The sequence below is a fragment of the Pseudophryne corroboree genome, chromosome 8, assembly GCF_028390025.1.
Source record: "Pseudophryne corroboree isolate aPseCor3 chromosome 8, aPseCor3.hap2, whole genome shotgun sequence".
NCBI lineage: Eukaryota > Metazoa > Chordata > Amphibia > Anura > Myobatrachidae > Pseudophryne > Pseudophryne corroboree.
In genome coordinates, this window is record NC_086451.1 from 345,309,542 (window position 1) to 345,326,056 (window position 16,515).

At 43.5% G+C, this 16,515-nt stretch overlaps 2 protein-coding genes across 5 annotated transcripts in view; one reads left to right on the forward strand and one right to left on the reverse strand.

The window, feature by feature from the left end:
* GPC3 (glypican 3) overlaps window positions 1-16,515 on the forward strand; it is a 1,559,491-nt gene that overhangs the window by 362,075 nt on the left and 1,180,901 nt on the right. The window lies entirely within an intron of this gene.
* Window positions 11,971-14,981, reverse strand: LOC134949099 (putative nuclease HARBI1). Its single transcript, XM_063937479.1, has 5 exons — window positions 14,965-14,981; window positions 14,115-14,865; window positions 13,658-14,030; window positions 13,327-13,348; window positions 11,971-12,023 (listed from the first exon to the last, which is right to left on the reverse strand). The coding sequence occupies exons 1-4, from the start codon at window positions 14,977-14,979 to the stop codon at window positions 13,345-13,347; spliced, it is 1,143 nt and encodes a 380-aa protein (XP_063793549.1). The 5' UTR covers window positions 14,980-14,981; the 3' UTR covers window positions 11,971-12,023; window positions 13,327-13,344.

The following is a 16,515-nucleotide window of genomic DNA, read 5'->3' on the forward strand; positions in this document are numbered from 1 at the left end:
AAAAGGGGCCGCACCAACATGACACGTTACCCGTCCACCCGTCTCTCATCGTTATGGGAACATTCCTTTCCATTTCATACACACTTTACCTATATGGTGGTTTCTCACAATGTGGAACCTCTGAAGAAATGCATCCTCCTTGGGAAGACTGTGTCTTCAGTCGGTATTCACTATTCATGTAAGTCACATCGCCTGGAAAATAGCTTTTTGTGTAGGAATATTAACAAGGTAATCATCATACAATAGCGGTTCAACCAGACTCGTGCCCCCCGTGTTACTTCCTGCCTTCTCAGCTACACCATCATCTCCTTCCTGTATCTCTCAGCACACCATCACCTCCCCACCGCGTCATTTCTCAGCACACCATCACCTCCCTGCGCATCGTCTCTCAGCACATCATCATCTCCCCCTGCATTGTCTCTCAGCACACCATCACCTCTCCGCTGCATCTATCAGCACACCATCAACCATCTGTCGTCTGTCAGCACACCATCACCTCCCCATGTAGTCTTTCAGCACACAATCAGCATGCATCATCTGCCCCTTCATTCTATGGGGGGTATCCAATTACCCACTGTTAATGACCGCTGGGGTAATTGTATCATCGGGGGCTATCCAATTAGCCCCGATGTCGACATTTATTGGGGACTATGCTACAGGTGCCTCAGGCACCCGAAGCATAATCCGCGATAAATGTCCTGCTGGAGCTGCGCTAACACATAGGATTGGGGACTTATCCCCGTTCCCATGTATTATCGCACAATCGTGAGTGGAATTTTGGCCGATAAAAATGGCCTGTAATTGGATATCGCGATAATGACCATTGGTCATTAATCGCGATGACCAGACGTTTTTTTGTCCGAAATGGCATCGGGGCTAATTGGATACCCTCCTATGTCTCTCTGTGTCCCTCCCTCCCCCCCCCCCCCCGTTTATTCTTTGCTTCACTGTGTCCCCACCCCTTATTCTATGCCTCCGTGTGTATCCCTGCTCCCCCTTCATTCTTTGCCTGTGTGTGCCCCCCTTATTCTATGCCTCCGTGTGTATCCCCTCTCCCCCTTCATTGTTCACCTCTCTGTGTCCCCCCCCCCCTTATTTTATGCCTCTCTGTGTGTATCCCCCTCCCCCTTCATTCTGTGATGGTGTGTGTGCCCCTTATTTTATGCCTCTCTGTATGTACCCCCCTCCACCTTCATTCTGGGCCTGTGCGTGCCCTCCTTATTCTATGCCTCTCTTTGTGTATCACCCTCCCCCTTCATTCTGTGACGGTGTATGTTCCCCCTTATTCTATGCCTCTGTGTGTGTACCCCCCCCCCCCCTCCCCCTTCATTCTATGCATGTGTGTGCCCCCTTCCCCTTATTATATGCCTCTCTGTGGTCTGGTTTCCCCCCCTTCCCTCTCACCTCTCAACTTCAGCAGGGACAGGAGCCGGCGGGGACGGTGAGGACTGGCCACAGACTCCCGGCAGCAACCCTAGCAAGGAGGGAGGCTGGGAGCTGCTGCAGTAACGCCGCCGACCACCTCGGCGGCTAATTTGTGTCAGGCGGTGGCTGCGGGATAATGGAGGTGGGCAGGTGGGATCGATGCCCCGGCCGGCGGCGCCCCCCTCTGCTTTGCCTGCCACTGTGCCTAGGGCACACACCCTGCTTGCCCCACACTTGTTACGCCACTTATAATGGGCAAATAATAAATACCTGTGATCCACAAAACAGGTTATACGGTGCATCTGGAAAGTATTCACAGCACTTCACTTTTTCCACATTTTGTTATGTTACAGCCTTATTCCAAACTGGAATAAATTTATTTTTCCCCCTCAAAATTCTACACACAAAACCCCATAATAACAACGTGAAAAAAGTTGTTTTGAGATTTTTGCAAATATATTAAATATAAAAAACTAACAAATTACATGTACATAAGTATTCACAGCAATTGCTCAATACTTTGTTGATGCACCTTTGGCAGCAATTACAGCCTGAAGTCTTTTTGAATATGATGCCACAAGCTTAGCACACTTATCTTTGGACAGTTTCGCCCATTCCTCTTTGCAGCACCTCTCAAGCTTCATCAGGTTGGATGGAAAGCGTCAGTGCACAGCCATTTTCAGATTTCTCCAGCAATGTTCAATCGAATTCAAGTCTGGGCTCTGGCTAGGCCACTCAAGGACATTCACAGAGTTGTCCTGAAGCCACTCCTTTGATATCTTGGCTGTGTGCTTAGGGTCGTTGTCCTGCTGAAAGATGAACCGTCGCCCCCGTGTGAGGTCAAGAGCGCTCTGGAGCAGGTTTCCATCCAAGATGTCTCTGTACATTGGTGCATTCATCTTTCCCTCTATCCTGACTAGTCTCCAAGTTCCTGCCGCTGAAAAACATCCCCAGAGCATGATGCTGCCACCACCATGCTTTACTGTACGGATGGTATTGGCCTGGTGATGAGCGGTGCCTGGTTTCTTCCAAACATGACGCCTGGCATCACGCCAGAGAGTTTAATCTTTGTCTCATCAGACCAGACAATTTTGTTTCTTATGGTCTGAAATCCTTCAGGTGCATTTTGGCAAACTCCAGGCAGGCTGGCATGTGCTTTTTACTAAGGAGTGGCCTCTGGTCAAGTGTGGGACCTTATATAGACAGGTGTGTGCCTTTCCAAATTATGTCCAATCAACTGAAATTACCACAGGTAGACTCCAATTAAGCTGTAGCAACATCTCAAGGATGATCAGTGGAAACAGGATGCACCTGAGCTCAATTTTGACCTTCATGGCAAAGGATGTGAATACTTATGTACATGTGATTTCTTAGATTTTTATTTTTAATAAATTTGCACAAAAAAAATTCACGTTGTCATTATGAGGTATTATGTGTAGAATGTTGAGGACAAAAATGAATTTACTCCATTTTTGAATAAGGCTGTAACATAACAAAATGTGGAAAAAAAGTGAAGCGCTGTGAATACTTTCCGGATGCACTGTATATTATTGAAAAAGGACACCCCACATTTGCCATCATAATTGTGCAAAGTATTAGTAGTTTGTTTTTTATGTATGTGTTTTTATACATGTGATACTGTTGCTTGTATATATGTGATATACTTTTTTTTATAAGAAATATGTCACCATTTGTTAAGAAAAATGATTTTTAATGATTGATAGAAAATAGAAAGCAAATTTATCACAAACTTTTCTGGTCGTTTTCTGGTGCATGTCAGACTGGGGTTAATGAAATTAGTGCACAAGCTTGTCAGAAAAATTTCCTTCTTCCACATCCATGTATATGGTGTGGAGTTTGTATGTGTTCACAAGCATGTTTTGAGTGTTTATTGCAGCTTATTATTAAACTTCTATAAACAATATTTAAATATATATATACTTTCAATAGTGCCTGGTGTAGTGAGTTTTTTGTGTAGGAGATGTGTCAAACCTTCTAAAGAAGACAAGTGGAGAAATTGCATATAGCAACCAAACAGATTCTACCTATCATTTCTAACTTGTAGAAGATAAATTATATCTAGAAGCTGATTGGTTGGTATTGGCATCTTTTTTAGGAATGATACATCTATCTCCACCTTGTGTGAGAATTGTGAATGACTTTACCACTCTCAGGGTGTGTACACACGGTGAGATATTTTCTTTCGATTTTGACTATATAGTCAAAATCGCAAGAAAAGTTAGTGCAGATCGCAAGGTGAAAGCCACCTTGCGATCCCGATTCGATCCCGATGTGCGGTCCCGCCAGGTCGGCATGGCAAGAAAACTGTGCAGGCAAGTCAATCCTTTCTAGATCGGTGTACTATCTTCATCTCACATGTCAATGACATCTCACATAAGCCAAAATCGTTAGCACATATAGAGGGTGATTCCGAGTTGTTCGCTCGCTAGCAGATTTTAGCAACATTGCACACGCTAGGCCGCCGCCCTCTGGGAGTGTATCTTAGCTTAGCAGAATAGCGAACGAAAGATTAGCAGAATTGCAAATAGAAAATTCTTAGCAGTTTCTGAGTAGCTCCAGACCTACTCACAGATTGCGATCAGCTCAGTCCGTTTAGTTCCTGGTTTGACGTCACACACACGCCCTGCGTTCGGCCAGCCACTCCCCCATTTCTCCAGACACTCCTGCGTTTTTCCCTGACACGCCTGCGTTTTTCCGCACACTCCCTGAAAACGGTCAGTTTCCGCCCAGAAACACCCACTTCCTGTCAATCACACTCCGATCACTTCAACGATGAAAATTCTTCGTTCGGACGTGAGTAAATCTACTAAGTTTTGTGCTAAAATACTTAGCGCATGCGCACTGCGTACCATGCGCATGTGCATTTTTGCCTTAATCGCTCCGTTGCGAAAATCGTCAACGAGCGAACAACTCGGAATGACCCCCATAGTCCATATCTGAAGAAAAGTTAGTCAAAATCTGTGCTATCTGGGCTCCGGGGAGTTCAAGTGAAATTGCAAGTGAAAATCTGGCATAGCAAAGATCTCACCGTGTGTACACACCCTAAAGCTTGCGATACAGATTCGATCCCGATGCGCACTCCTGTGGGGTCGGTATCGTAAGGCTAGATAGACTGTGCAGGCAAGTCAATCTTGACTATCTAGTACAAAGTATAGTCAAAATTGGCACTTAGTCAAAATTGTACATAGACAAAATCTCAAGCACAGATAGTCAAAATCTGTGCTATCTGTACTATCTGTGCTATCTGTGCTATCTGTACTATCGGTGCTATCGGTGCTATCTGTACTATCTGTGCTATCGGTGCTATCGGTGCTATCTGTGCTATCTGTGCTATCGGTGCTAGCTGTGCTATCTGTGCTAGCTGTGCTATCTGTGCTATCTGTGCTATCTGTACTATCTGTGCTATCTGTGCTATCTGTGCTATCTGTACTAGCTGTGCTATCTGTACTAGCTGTGCTATCTGTGCTATCTGTGCTATCTGTACTATCTGTACTATCTGTACTATCTGTGCTATCTGTACTAGCTGTGCTATCTGTGCTATCTGTGCTATCTGTGCTATCTGTGCTATCTGTACTAGCTGTACTAGCTGTACTATCTGTGCTATCTGTGCTATCTGTACTATCTGTACTATCTGTGCTGTACTATCTGTGCTATCTGTACTATCTGTGCTATCTGTGCTATCTTTACTAGCTGTACTATCTGTACTATCTGTACTATCTGTGCTATCTGTACTATCTGTACTAGCTGTGCTATCTGTACTAGCTGTGCTATCTGCACTAGCTGTGCTATCTGTGCTATCTGTACTAGCTGTACTAGCTGTGCTATCTGTGCTATCTGTACTATCTGTGCTATCTGTACTATCTGTGCTATCTGTACTATCTGTACTAGCTGTGCTATCTGTACTAGCTGTGCTATCTGCACTAGCTGTGCTATCTGTGCTATCTGTACTAGCTGTACTAGCTGTGCTATCTGTGCTATCTGTACTATCTGTGCTATCTGTACTATCTGTGCTATCTGTACTATCTGTACTATCTGTACTATCTGTGCTATCTGTACTATCTGTACTAGCTGTGCTATCTGTACTATCTGTGCTATCTGTACTATCTGTGCTGTACTATCTGTGCTATCTGTACTATCTGTGCTATCTGTGCTATCTTTACTAGCTGTACTATCTGTACTATCTGTGCTATCTGTACTATCTGTACTAGCTGTGCTATCTGTACTAGCTGTGCTATCTGCACTAGCTGTGCTATCTGTGCTATCTGTACTATCTGTGCTGTACTATCTGTGCTATCTGTACTATCTGTGCTATCTGTACTATCTGTACTATCTGTACTATCTGTGCTATCTGTACTATCTGTGCTATCTGTACTATCTGTACTAGCTGTGCTATCTGTACTATCTGTACTATCTGTACTATCTGTGCTATCTGTACTATCTGTACTAGCTGTGCTATCTGTACTATCTGTACTATCTGTGCTATATGTACTATCTGTACTATCTGTGCTGTACTATCTGTGCTATCTGTACTATCTGTGCTGTACTATCTGTGCTATCTGTACTATCTGTGCTGTACTATCTGTGCTATCTGTACTATCTGTGCTGTACTATCTGTACTATCTGTGCTATCTGTACTATCTGTACTAGCTGTGCTATCTGTACTAGCTGTGCTATCTGCACTAGCTGTGCTATCTGTGCTATCTGTACTATCTGTGCTGTACTATCTGTGCTATCTGTGCTATCTGTACTATCTGTACTATCTGTACTATCTGTGCTATCTGTACTATCTGTGCTATCTGTACTATCTGTACTAGCTGTGCTATCTGTACTATCTGTACTATCTGTACTATCTGTGCTATCTGTACTATCTGTGCTATCTGTACTATCTGTGCTATCTGTACTATCTGTACTATCTGTGCTATCTGTACTATCTGTACTATCTGTACTATCTGTACTAGCTGTACTATCTGTGCTATCTGTACTATCTGTACTATCTGTGCTATCTGTACTATCTGTGCTATCTGTACTAGCTGTGCTATCTACTAGCTGTACTATCTGTACTATCTGTGCTATCTGTGCTATCTGTACTATCTGTACTATCTGTGCAATCTGTGCTATCTGTACTAGCTGTGCTATCTGTGCTATCTGTACTATCTGTACTATCTGTGCTATCTTATCTGTGCTATCTGTACTATCTGTGCTATCTGTACTATCTGTGCTGTCTGTGCTATCTGTACTAGCTGTGCTATCTGTACTATCTGTGCTATCTGTACTATCTGTGCTATCTGTGCTATCTGTACTAGCTGTGCTATCTGTACTATCTGTGCTATCTGTACTATCTGTACTATCTGTGCTATCTGTGCTGTACTATCTGTGCTATCTGTACTATCTGTACTATCTGTGCTATCTGTGCTGTACTATCTGTGCTATCTGTACTATCTGTGCTATCTGTACTAGCTGTGCTATCTGTACTATCTGTACTAGCTGTGCTATCTGTACTATCTGTGCTATCTGTACTATCTGTACTATCTGTGCTATCTGTGCTATCTGTGCTGTAATATCTGTGCTATCTGTACTATCTGTACTATCTGTACTATCTGTGCTGTACTATCTGTGCTATCTGTGCTGTACTATCTGTGCTATCTGTACTATCTGTGCTATCCCTGTGCTATCTGTACTATCTGTACTATCTGTACTATCTGTGCTATCTGTGCTGTACTATCTGTGCTATCTGTACTATCTGTGCTATCTGTACTATCTGTGCTGTACTATCTGTGCTATCTGTACTATCTGTGCTATCTGTGCTATCCCTGTGCTATCTGTGCTATCTGTACTATCTGTGCTATCTGTGCTATCTGTGCTATCTGTACTATCTGTGCTATCTGTACTATCTGTGCTATCTGTACTATCTGTGCTGTACTATCTGTGCTGTACTATCTGTGCTATCTGTACTATCTGTGCTGTACTATCTGTGCTATCTGTACTATCTGTGCTATCCCTGTGCTATCTGTGCTATCTGTGCTATCTGTACTATCTCTGCTATCTGTACTATCTGTGCTATCTGTACTATCTGTGCTATCTGTGCTATCTGTACTATCTGTGCTATCTGTACTAGCTGTGCTATCTGTGCTATCTGTACTATCTGTGCTATCTGTGCTATCTGTACTATCTGTGCTATCTGTACTATCTGTGCTATCTGTACTATCTGTGCTGTACTATCTGTGCTATCTGTACTATCTGTACTATCTGATTAGTATCGAAATGCGGTATGGGAGGCCCCCCGCGATGATGTCTGCCGGGGTCTGCAGGGGTCAGACTCGGGAGGTGGCATGTGCAGGGAGTCCCCGGGCTCCTCCTCCTCCACCCTGCAGCCGGAAGGAGACAAGGCTGTGATGTGGGGGGGGGGGGAGGAAGGGGGCTGCACCAGCAGCAGCTCAGGTATGCCGGGGGCAAGGGGGGGTCGTCGTGAGCGGCGCGGCGGGATCCGTCGGCGGTAAGAATCCCATAGGCGGCGGTCGGGAGTTAGTACATATGAAAATGCGGTAAAACGGGGGTTTTACCGCATTTTCCCTTTAGTAAAGTACACACACCTTCAAAAGCAATGGGGCCTATTCATTAACCAGGCCTAATTGGCCCCTGATAATTAAGTATCTAACTTACCGCGATTTGCCTCATTGTATACTACAGTGCCAGAGACATTCAGTATGCTCCATACGCGAAGCAACTGTCCTGCAAGTCCTAACACTGGCACTTTTGTCGCTAATATGTAGCAGCGAAAGTTTACATTGCCAAACAGTGTATGTGTGCATGTGTCAGTTCCCAAATTCCTACAAGCAGACTCCGAAAACTTTCAGTTTTTAGTTGAGTGGCCCAATACGTAAAAGATGAGGAATCTAGTGTTTCTGCATATGTAATGGACCCCTCCAGCTTAATAAATAGCTACCTATGAAAGATAAAATGGACATCACACACAGTAATTTACCTACAATTGGCTTTAAGGAAACCCCTGTTGGGGTTCAAGGTCCCACTACCTGATGAGAGTAAACGGGAGTACTCACGTGGCGATCGCTGCTTAAAATCTAGATTTTAAGCATGATCGCTCCTTGTGTACCCCCCACAGCGATAGCGATGCGCAGCCCCGCGCATCGCTATCGCTAGATTGGCCTGCCGTGCAGGCCAATCTAGCAGGTCGCTGATTTCACCCACTGGGTGAAATGAGCGCCCCCCCGTTCCCCCCGCACGCTCAGCACACATCGCGCTGTGCTGAGCGGTGGGAGTGACGCCCCGCATGTCAGTGCTGCCCCCCCCCCCCCCACAAATACAAAAGCATCACACAGAGGCGATGCCTTTGTATTTGAGGAGTAACTCCCGACCAGCGCAGCTCCTGCGGCTGGCCGTGAGTTGCTCGTCGCTCCCGCTGGCCGCAGCGGCTGCGTGAGACGTCACACAGCCGCCGCCGCACGCCCCTCAGCGGTCCGGCCACGCCTGCGTTGGCCGGACCGCTCCCCCTAAACGGCGTTATAACGCCGCCGTTCAGCCCCCTTCCGCCTAGCGACCGCCTCTGTCTCAGAGGCGATCGCTAGGTAACGAAAGCTGCAATGCGCCGGCGCACTGCAGTGCCGGCGCATGCGCAGTTCTGACCCGATCGCTGCGCTGCCACAAACTGCAGCGAGCGATTGGGTCGGAATGACCCCCTTTGTGTCCAGAAGAAACCTGACAAAAGTGAACATCGATGCTTTGTGGAATGTGCCACAAGTACGATGGGACCTGCAGGGGCAAACGCAGGATTTCTAGAGGGGGGTTTCCAAATGCAATCCGCAATTTCCCACTGTGCCGACCATCGGGCAACTGGAAATCCCCCCTGTGTTTACCTATACTTGTCCCCATATGTCATCTGCAGATACATTCATTATATGTATCTTAACACTCTAGATCCTGCGCACATGGGCCCTCATTCCGAGTTGTTCGCTAAGTTTTTCGTTCGCACAACTTATTAGTAAAGTTGCGTTAATGTAGTAATTTTGCGAACATCCGCCCCCAACGTATTTTTGCTCATTCGCACACATTATTACACAAAGTGGGCGTACGCCAAATGACATCGCAGCAATGCGAAATCGTCGCAGCAATGCGAACCCATCGCATTAACACATACTTCTTCGTAAAAAAACTAAGTTGTAGTAGATTTACACATTTTTCAGTTAAAGTGCTCACTTTTGCAGAGAAACGCAGCTGAATTTGTTTTTTTACTATTTCGTGGACTAACACCTTCCAATTAAAAGTCCACAAGCCCTCATCAATAACAAATCCAATTAGTGAATGAATTGAAATGTTCATGATCAATTAAGTATTTGTTTAAATACCTGAAGAACACTTTGTAGCCATAAAAGAGACTCCTTTTATTAACATGTTTAATATAAATATAGATGTTTGCAATGTGCTTGTTCTAATGTGTTTTCTGAATTTATTAAAGTTGAGTTTTTGTATGTGAATGAAGGTGTTTGCATGTTTATTTAGCCAATAACATGTTTTAGTTGGTCTTTTAAAATAACTTACGTTAGTTGTTTGAAATGTTTAAGGTAAGAAATGTTTGTTATGCAATCTGGTGTTCCTTTATTGCATTAATAAATAATAAGGAGTCGCAAAAGTATTTAAATGTAATAGTTTATTTTTTTTCTAAAGTTGAATAATGTTATTTTTTTTTTTATAAAACAAACAATTAACATATTTTTTCCATGTCGTCAACAAGTGCCAACAAGGCCTGGAGATGGTGCCTCATATTTGTAAAAATATACTGTAACGATGTGGGATCTCCAACGGCAACATCTGAAATTAAGAGATAACATAAACATTACTAACTTACTCACATTGCTTATTATCCAAGCAAGGCACAAAGCACACTTTAATGCATGCAGGTCCAAACTGCATTCCTCCTGCTTGTGTGAAACTACATATACCAGCATGCGTTGACTCAGTTTTGGGGCCAGGGAATGCCAAACCTGTGTAAGGGCATGCTGGGATGTGTAGTTTTTCCACAGTTGCAGTTGCGCAGTTTGGACAGGCCTGCTTAATGGCAAAGTTGATACATCATGACTGTTTTATGGTACAATCATTAGCATAAAAAAACGCAAGCCTGCTCAGTCTTTTTTTGTTACTTATTCCAATTTTAAAGACCATGGGCTACATTTACTACTATGTGAGTTCATTTTAAGATGTAGCGTTGCCCATAGCAAACAAGCCAAAATAAAATTATTTTCTTGTAGAAGTGGTTCCCCAATTGTAAAGATTAATTGTATTGGTTGTTATGGGCGACATCCCATGTTAAAGTTATGTTCCATCTTCGTCACTGTTACACCATGTTGGCATTCATTACCATCTTTTTGTTTTTTGTTTATTTTAAAGGGGTTTGGTCCTGCCTCCTCACACTGCATATCAACATCTTCCGAAGGCCAACATATCATAGCATTCCCACACTCCCTGAAAGCTGCCCTTACTAAATAAGTGCAAACAGGTTTGACTAGAACAATTAGTCATTTTGTGAATGTAACTTTCACACAACAAATCAGTGTGTCATTAGGCTGCATAACAAAGTGAAGCATGTGATTTGTAAGTGCAAATATTCAGACTACACAGGCCCAAGTGTAAAAGGCCAACAACATACTAAACTCCACTCAGGTCTAACTGTTTACCATAAAAACTAACACATATAAACCCTGTTGTCCTGGCAACCCTGGCTACCTAATGAGTGTCAACCTAGAGTGGACACACAAAACATTGCACACATACACACTGTACATATAATGACACTCACAAATATGTAAAGGCAACATGTACACCATGATGAAAATAACAAATATTTGTCCAGGGTCCAAGAATTCAAACAGTACAACACTGCATGTTTTGGCATTGTAAGTGTAAGTGGGTAATCATTTTTAAAAATCAAAAAATAAACTTACTTTCCACGGCAACATCAAGACTCCCTGAACGGTCTTCAGGGGCTTCCTCTGCCCATTCACTGGGTGGGGATGTTGGCTGGATGGGGGAAGGCGGCTGGATGGGGGAAGGAGGAGGGATTGGGGAAGGAGGAGGGATTGGGGAAGGAGGAGGGATTGGGGAAGGAGGAGGGATTGGGGCAGGAGGCTGGATGGGGGAAGGAGGCAGGATTTGGTCGCAAATTTCAGAGGGGGAGTCTGATTGAGAGGGCGAGGGGGGCGGAGAGAAAGTTAAGGCAATAGAGGGTGAGGGGGGTTCAGATGGGGATGTAGAAGTTGAAGGAGAAGGGGTATGGGAAGGAGGAGAAGGGGTCCCAGAAAGAGATGGAGAGGTGTGGTGAGAAGGGGAATGGAAAGTGGAGTGGGCCAGGGAAGCTGAGGGGGACTGGGAAGCTGATGGGGACTGGGAAGCTGATGGGGACTGGGAAGATGAGGGGGACTGGGAAGATGAGGTGGACTGGGAAGCTGAGGGGGACTGGGAAGCTGAGGGGGAGTGAGAAGGGGAGGGGGAGTGAGAAGGGGAGGGGGAATGAGAAGGGGAGTGGGAGTGGGAAGGGGAAGGGGGCGGAGAGTTGTGCCGTTGTTGTCCTAGAATGATATTATTGACAACATTTGTTTTACATGAGAAATTACATAGTATTCAATTTGTTTTTTCAATGTTCTGTTCCATGTTAAATTCATTGTTTTTTTTTAAAGAAAAGCAAACATGTTAAGATCCTCTTCATGTTGGCCACAGCAAACAAAATGAGTCCAAACTTTTACTTTGAAGCTCATTCCTTAATCTAGTCCATTGAGTCATCGTGATTGGTCTAGGCAACATCACCAGATTACTATTCAAGGCACCTTATTATATAGCCAGCACTGATCAAGTATTTTGGTCCAGTTTCCTGGCTGCTTCTTATTTCTTGAAAACATGCACTTGTTTGGTGTCACTTTGCTACAGTCAGTACTGTTTTCCCTAACCACACACACTGTCCTAATTTCCAAAAAAGGACACTGAAGGTTGCAATTAGCCTACCACTTACTGTAAAATGTGGGTAATTCCAAGGGGATTACAGCAGGAATTTAGTTTGCAATTGGCCAAAAGCATGTGCACTGCAGGGGTGGCAGATATAACATGTGCAGAGAGAGTTAGATTTTGGTGGGTTTTGAAATTATGGGCAGGGTAAATACAGGCTGCTTTATTTTAACACTGCAAATTATTTTGCAGATTTAACACACCCCACCCAAATCTTACTCTCTCTGCACATGTTGCATATGCTTCCCCTGCAGTGCACATGGTTTTGCCCAATTGTTCAATAAATTCCGGCAGCACAAAACTTGGAAATTCAGCCATTCGCACAATTTATGCAAATAATCTTATGTAATGTAACTTACTTCGTGTATGCAGAGCACGGATTTGCTGGCGGATCTCCGCCAACAAATCGGGAGTCCTCCTGCGGAGATCACTCCACCTCCTCTCAAGCTGGATGATTGTCCGCCTGCTGCGGACGCGAGTCCGCAGCAGGCGGCGGACCTCCGCGTAGGCCTCGCGCTTCACCCGATTGGGGATGAAGCGCCCAACGCGGCCTACGCGGCGGTCCATCACCGCAACCAGCACGCGGAGCTCCCGCCTGGTGAACGGTGCTGCACGCATCATGGCAATGGCGTTTTCCTTATTTGGGCATATATTTATAGTGTCTGTTAGCATGTGATTGGTCCAAAATCTATGTTGTCATTTCTAATAACTTTATTGATCTTTGCAATGCTGTGAAGAGCATAGTGTTATTTCGCACGAGCGGAAATTCGCATTAGCAGAAGCGAAAATTTTTATAAAACCACATTTTAAAAAAAAAACACACACAGAGACACAGAGTTTATTTAAAATTACTATAAATATCTGTGTACTCACCACAGTTCGTGTGATCATTCAGCTGGACAGTCACAAAGTGTGAAACATTGAGTATCATTTGTTTGTGTGTTTGGTTACATAATCAGGATTTGAGGATATAAAACAAATAAGGACACTATTTAGCAACATTACAGTATTTTAATTTCTAACTAAACATTGTAAGCTTAACGTGATTTTGGATTTAGAAGAAAAAAACAATTACCCATTCCAACACAACAAAAGCCTTACCCAATCACTTTACAATATCATACAAAATTACATCATTGTTTAAAAAACATAAGCATACTGTGTTGTATTATTTGTTCAAATAGAAAATATAAAAACACTATACCTGAAATATTCGGCAACAATTCTTGCCCTCACTTGGCTCCCCCTCCGTGTCACACTCCCCCCACCGAAGCGTCGACCAACCCCTGGCTCCTCATCAGGCAATTCCTCTGCCTGAGGAAGCTCTACACTACTCCTTACCGCGATATTATGTAGTATTGCGCACAGGACCACTATTTTACTTGCCATCTCCGGCGAATACATGATGTCGCCACCAGTGCGGTGGAGCACACGAAACCGCCCTTTAAGGACACCAATTGTGCGCTCCACCAGCTGCCTAGTGGCAGTAAGCGCGGAGTTAAATGCCATCTGTGGTCCTGGCCTGGGATTACGGTAAGGAGTCATGAGCCAGGGGGTGCAAGGATATCCACGGTCTCCTGTTGGAAGAAAAGCCAAAATTTTGAAATATTAAATTTGTCAAGTTACTTTTTTTAGAAAAAAATATTTGAGCAACAACTCACCCAATAACCACATGTCTGCTCGTTGACTTGATCTTAATCTCTGCCATATCCCTGATTGTCTAATGACATATGCATCATGTGAACTTCCAGTAAATTTTGCATTCAGGGAAAGGATCTGGAGGGATGGCCCACAAACAACCATTACATTCAGAGAATGAAACAGTTTCCTGTTTCTATAAATTTCTTCATTATGTCTTGGTGGCTGAATAGCAACATGTGTGCCATCCACAACCCCAATAACATGTGGGAAGCGACTACCACCTTCCTCAAATTGCCGCTTCACCACATCTAGGGCACCAACATCCAAAGGCATATCAATGAATTGCTTCACCCGCTTTAGGAAAGCCTGGCAGACACGCCGCAGGACCTTACTGAACTGGCCCTGCGACATGCCAACCAGGTCTCCCACAACATGCTGATATGAGGCTGTAGCCAAAAAATGTAACACTGCAAGGAATTGTGTCAATGGTGGTATTGCTGTAGGATACCGAATTTCAGACTCCAGATCACTCTCTATTATGGAGAGAGTGTCTAGGATTAGATGTGGTGGCAGCCTGTATCTACGCACCACCACATCATCTGGCATACCAAAAAGTAGGACACGGGTTCGGAAAATTGGTGGCCTAGCACGCCTCCGTTGCCTTGGTTGATGAGGAGCCGGCTGTGGTTGTGGGGCTGGCGGTTGGGGTGGGAGTGCTGGCGTGGGTTGGGGAGGTAGGGCTTCTGCAGCAATAAATATTGACATAACACACTTTTTGGAAAAAGAAAAAAAACGAGGTGAAAAATACAAAAACAACTTCTAAAAAATATTCAAACAATAAATGTTGTAAAAAATGTTGGGGAAACTTACTGCAGGAGCGTACATTTTTTCTGTGTTGAATTCATGGCCAAAATGTGAAATTAATAAAAAGAAAAAAGAAAAAAAATGTTATTTTTACAAATAAAAAAAAATTTTTTTTTAAACATTTCTGAGCATCAAATACATCACAAACACCAATTAAAAAAACAAAAAACAAAAACAAAAGCATTTAGTAGCTAGTCCAGGAAAGACAAACACTACTTTGCAGATCAATCCTGGGAAACAAAAATTCTATTTTAGACAAAATGGAAAACACACAGAATCACCACACTTTTAAGAAACACAAACAGCAAACCAAAACACAGGCCAAGGGCACTTACCTGCTCCAAAAAAAAGAAAGACTTGGTGTTCAGTAGCACACCCAGAAAATAAATGAAACCAGGGATATTTCTCCCAAAAGCAAACACCTACAAGAGAACACAAATGACAGTCAAAAAACAGCATACAGACCATTAAAACAAACAGGCACCAACACAGGCCAAGGGCACTTACCTGCTCCAAAAAAAAGAAAGACTTGGTGTTCAGTAGCACACCCAGAAAATAAATGAAACCAGGGATATTTCTCCCAAAAGCAAACACCTACAAGAGAACACAAATGACAGTCAAAAAACAGCATACAGACCATTAAAACAAACAGGCACCAACACAGGCCAAGGGCACTTACCTGCTCCAAAAAAAAGAAAGACTTGGTGTTCAGTAGCACACCCAGAAAATAAATGAAACCAGGGATATTTCTCCCAAAAGCAAACACCTACAAGAGAACACAAATGACAGTCAAAAAACAGCATACAGACCATTAAAACAAACAGGCACCAACACAGGCCAAGGGCACTTACCTGCTCCAAAAAAAAGAAAGACTTGGTGTTCAGTAGCACACCCAGAAAATAAATGAAACCAGGGATATTTCTCCCAAAAGCAAACACCTACAAGAGAACACAAATGACAGTCAAAAAACAGCATACAGACCATTAAAACAAACAGGCACCAACACAGGCCAAGGGCACTTACCTGCTCCAAAAAAAAGAAAGACTTGGTGTTCAGTAGCACACCCAGAAAATAAATGAAACCAGGGATATTTCTCCCAAAAGCAAACACCTACAAGAGAACACAAATGACAGTCAAAACAAAGAAGCACAGGTTTATTTTCACAAATGGACTTGCAAAATAGTTATGTTTTTAAAATATTTAAAACAATAAATTTTTAATAAAAATTTTTAACAAAACAAAAAAAAAAAAAAGAATCAAGAATACTCACAAACGAAAAAACGCATAACAAATGCAACACTGTCTAGATTCAAAACGCAAACAAAATGACAAAGGTATGCTTGACAATTACTCACTCTGCAAATTCCACAAGCACCTTCACGCACAAGCCAACAAACAACTGAAACTCCAAACTACCTACACTCACAGCGTGCAAAGTAGGCCCTTAAATAAGCAGTGCAATCATTAACCAGAATAACAGTGTACAGCTGTGTGAATTAACGATTCGCACGTAGGTATATAAGCACACACCTCGGCGTACACACGTCATCACAAACA

What these genes read in the sequence shown, in the direction of transcription:
- LOC134949099 (XM_063937479.1), bottom strand. An exon ending in AGCAGACATGTGGTTATTGG is followed by an intron (nt 14,031 to 14,114) that starts GTGAGTTGTTGC and finishes TTCTTCCAACAG; the next exon opens with GAGACCGTGGATATCCTTGC.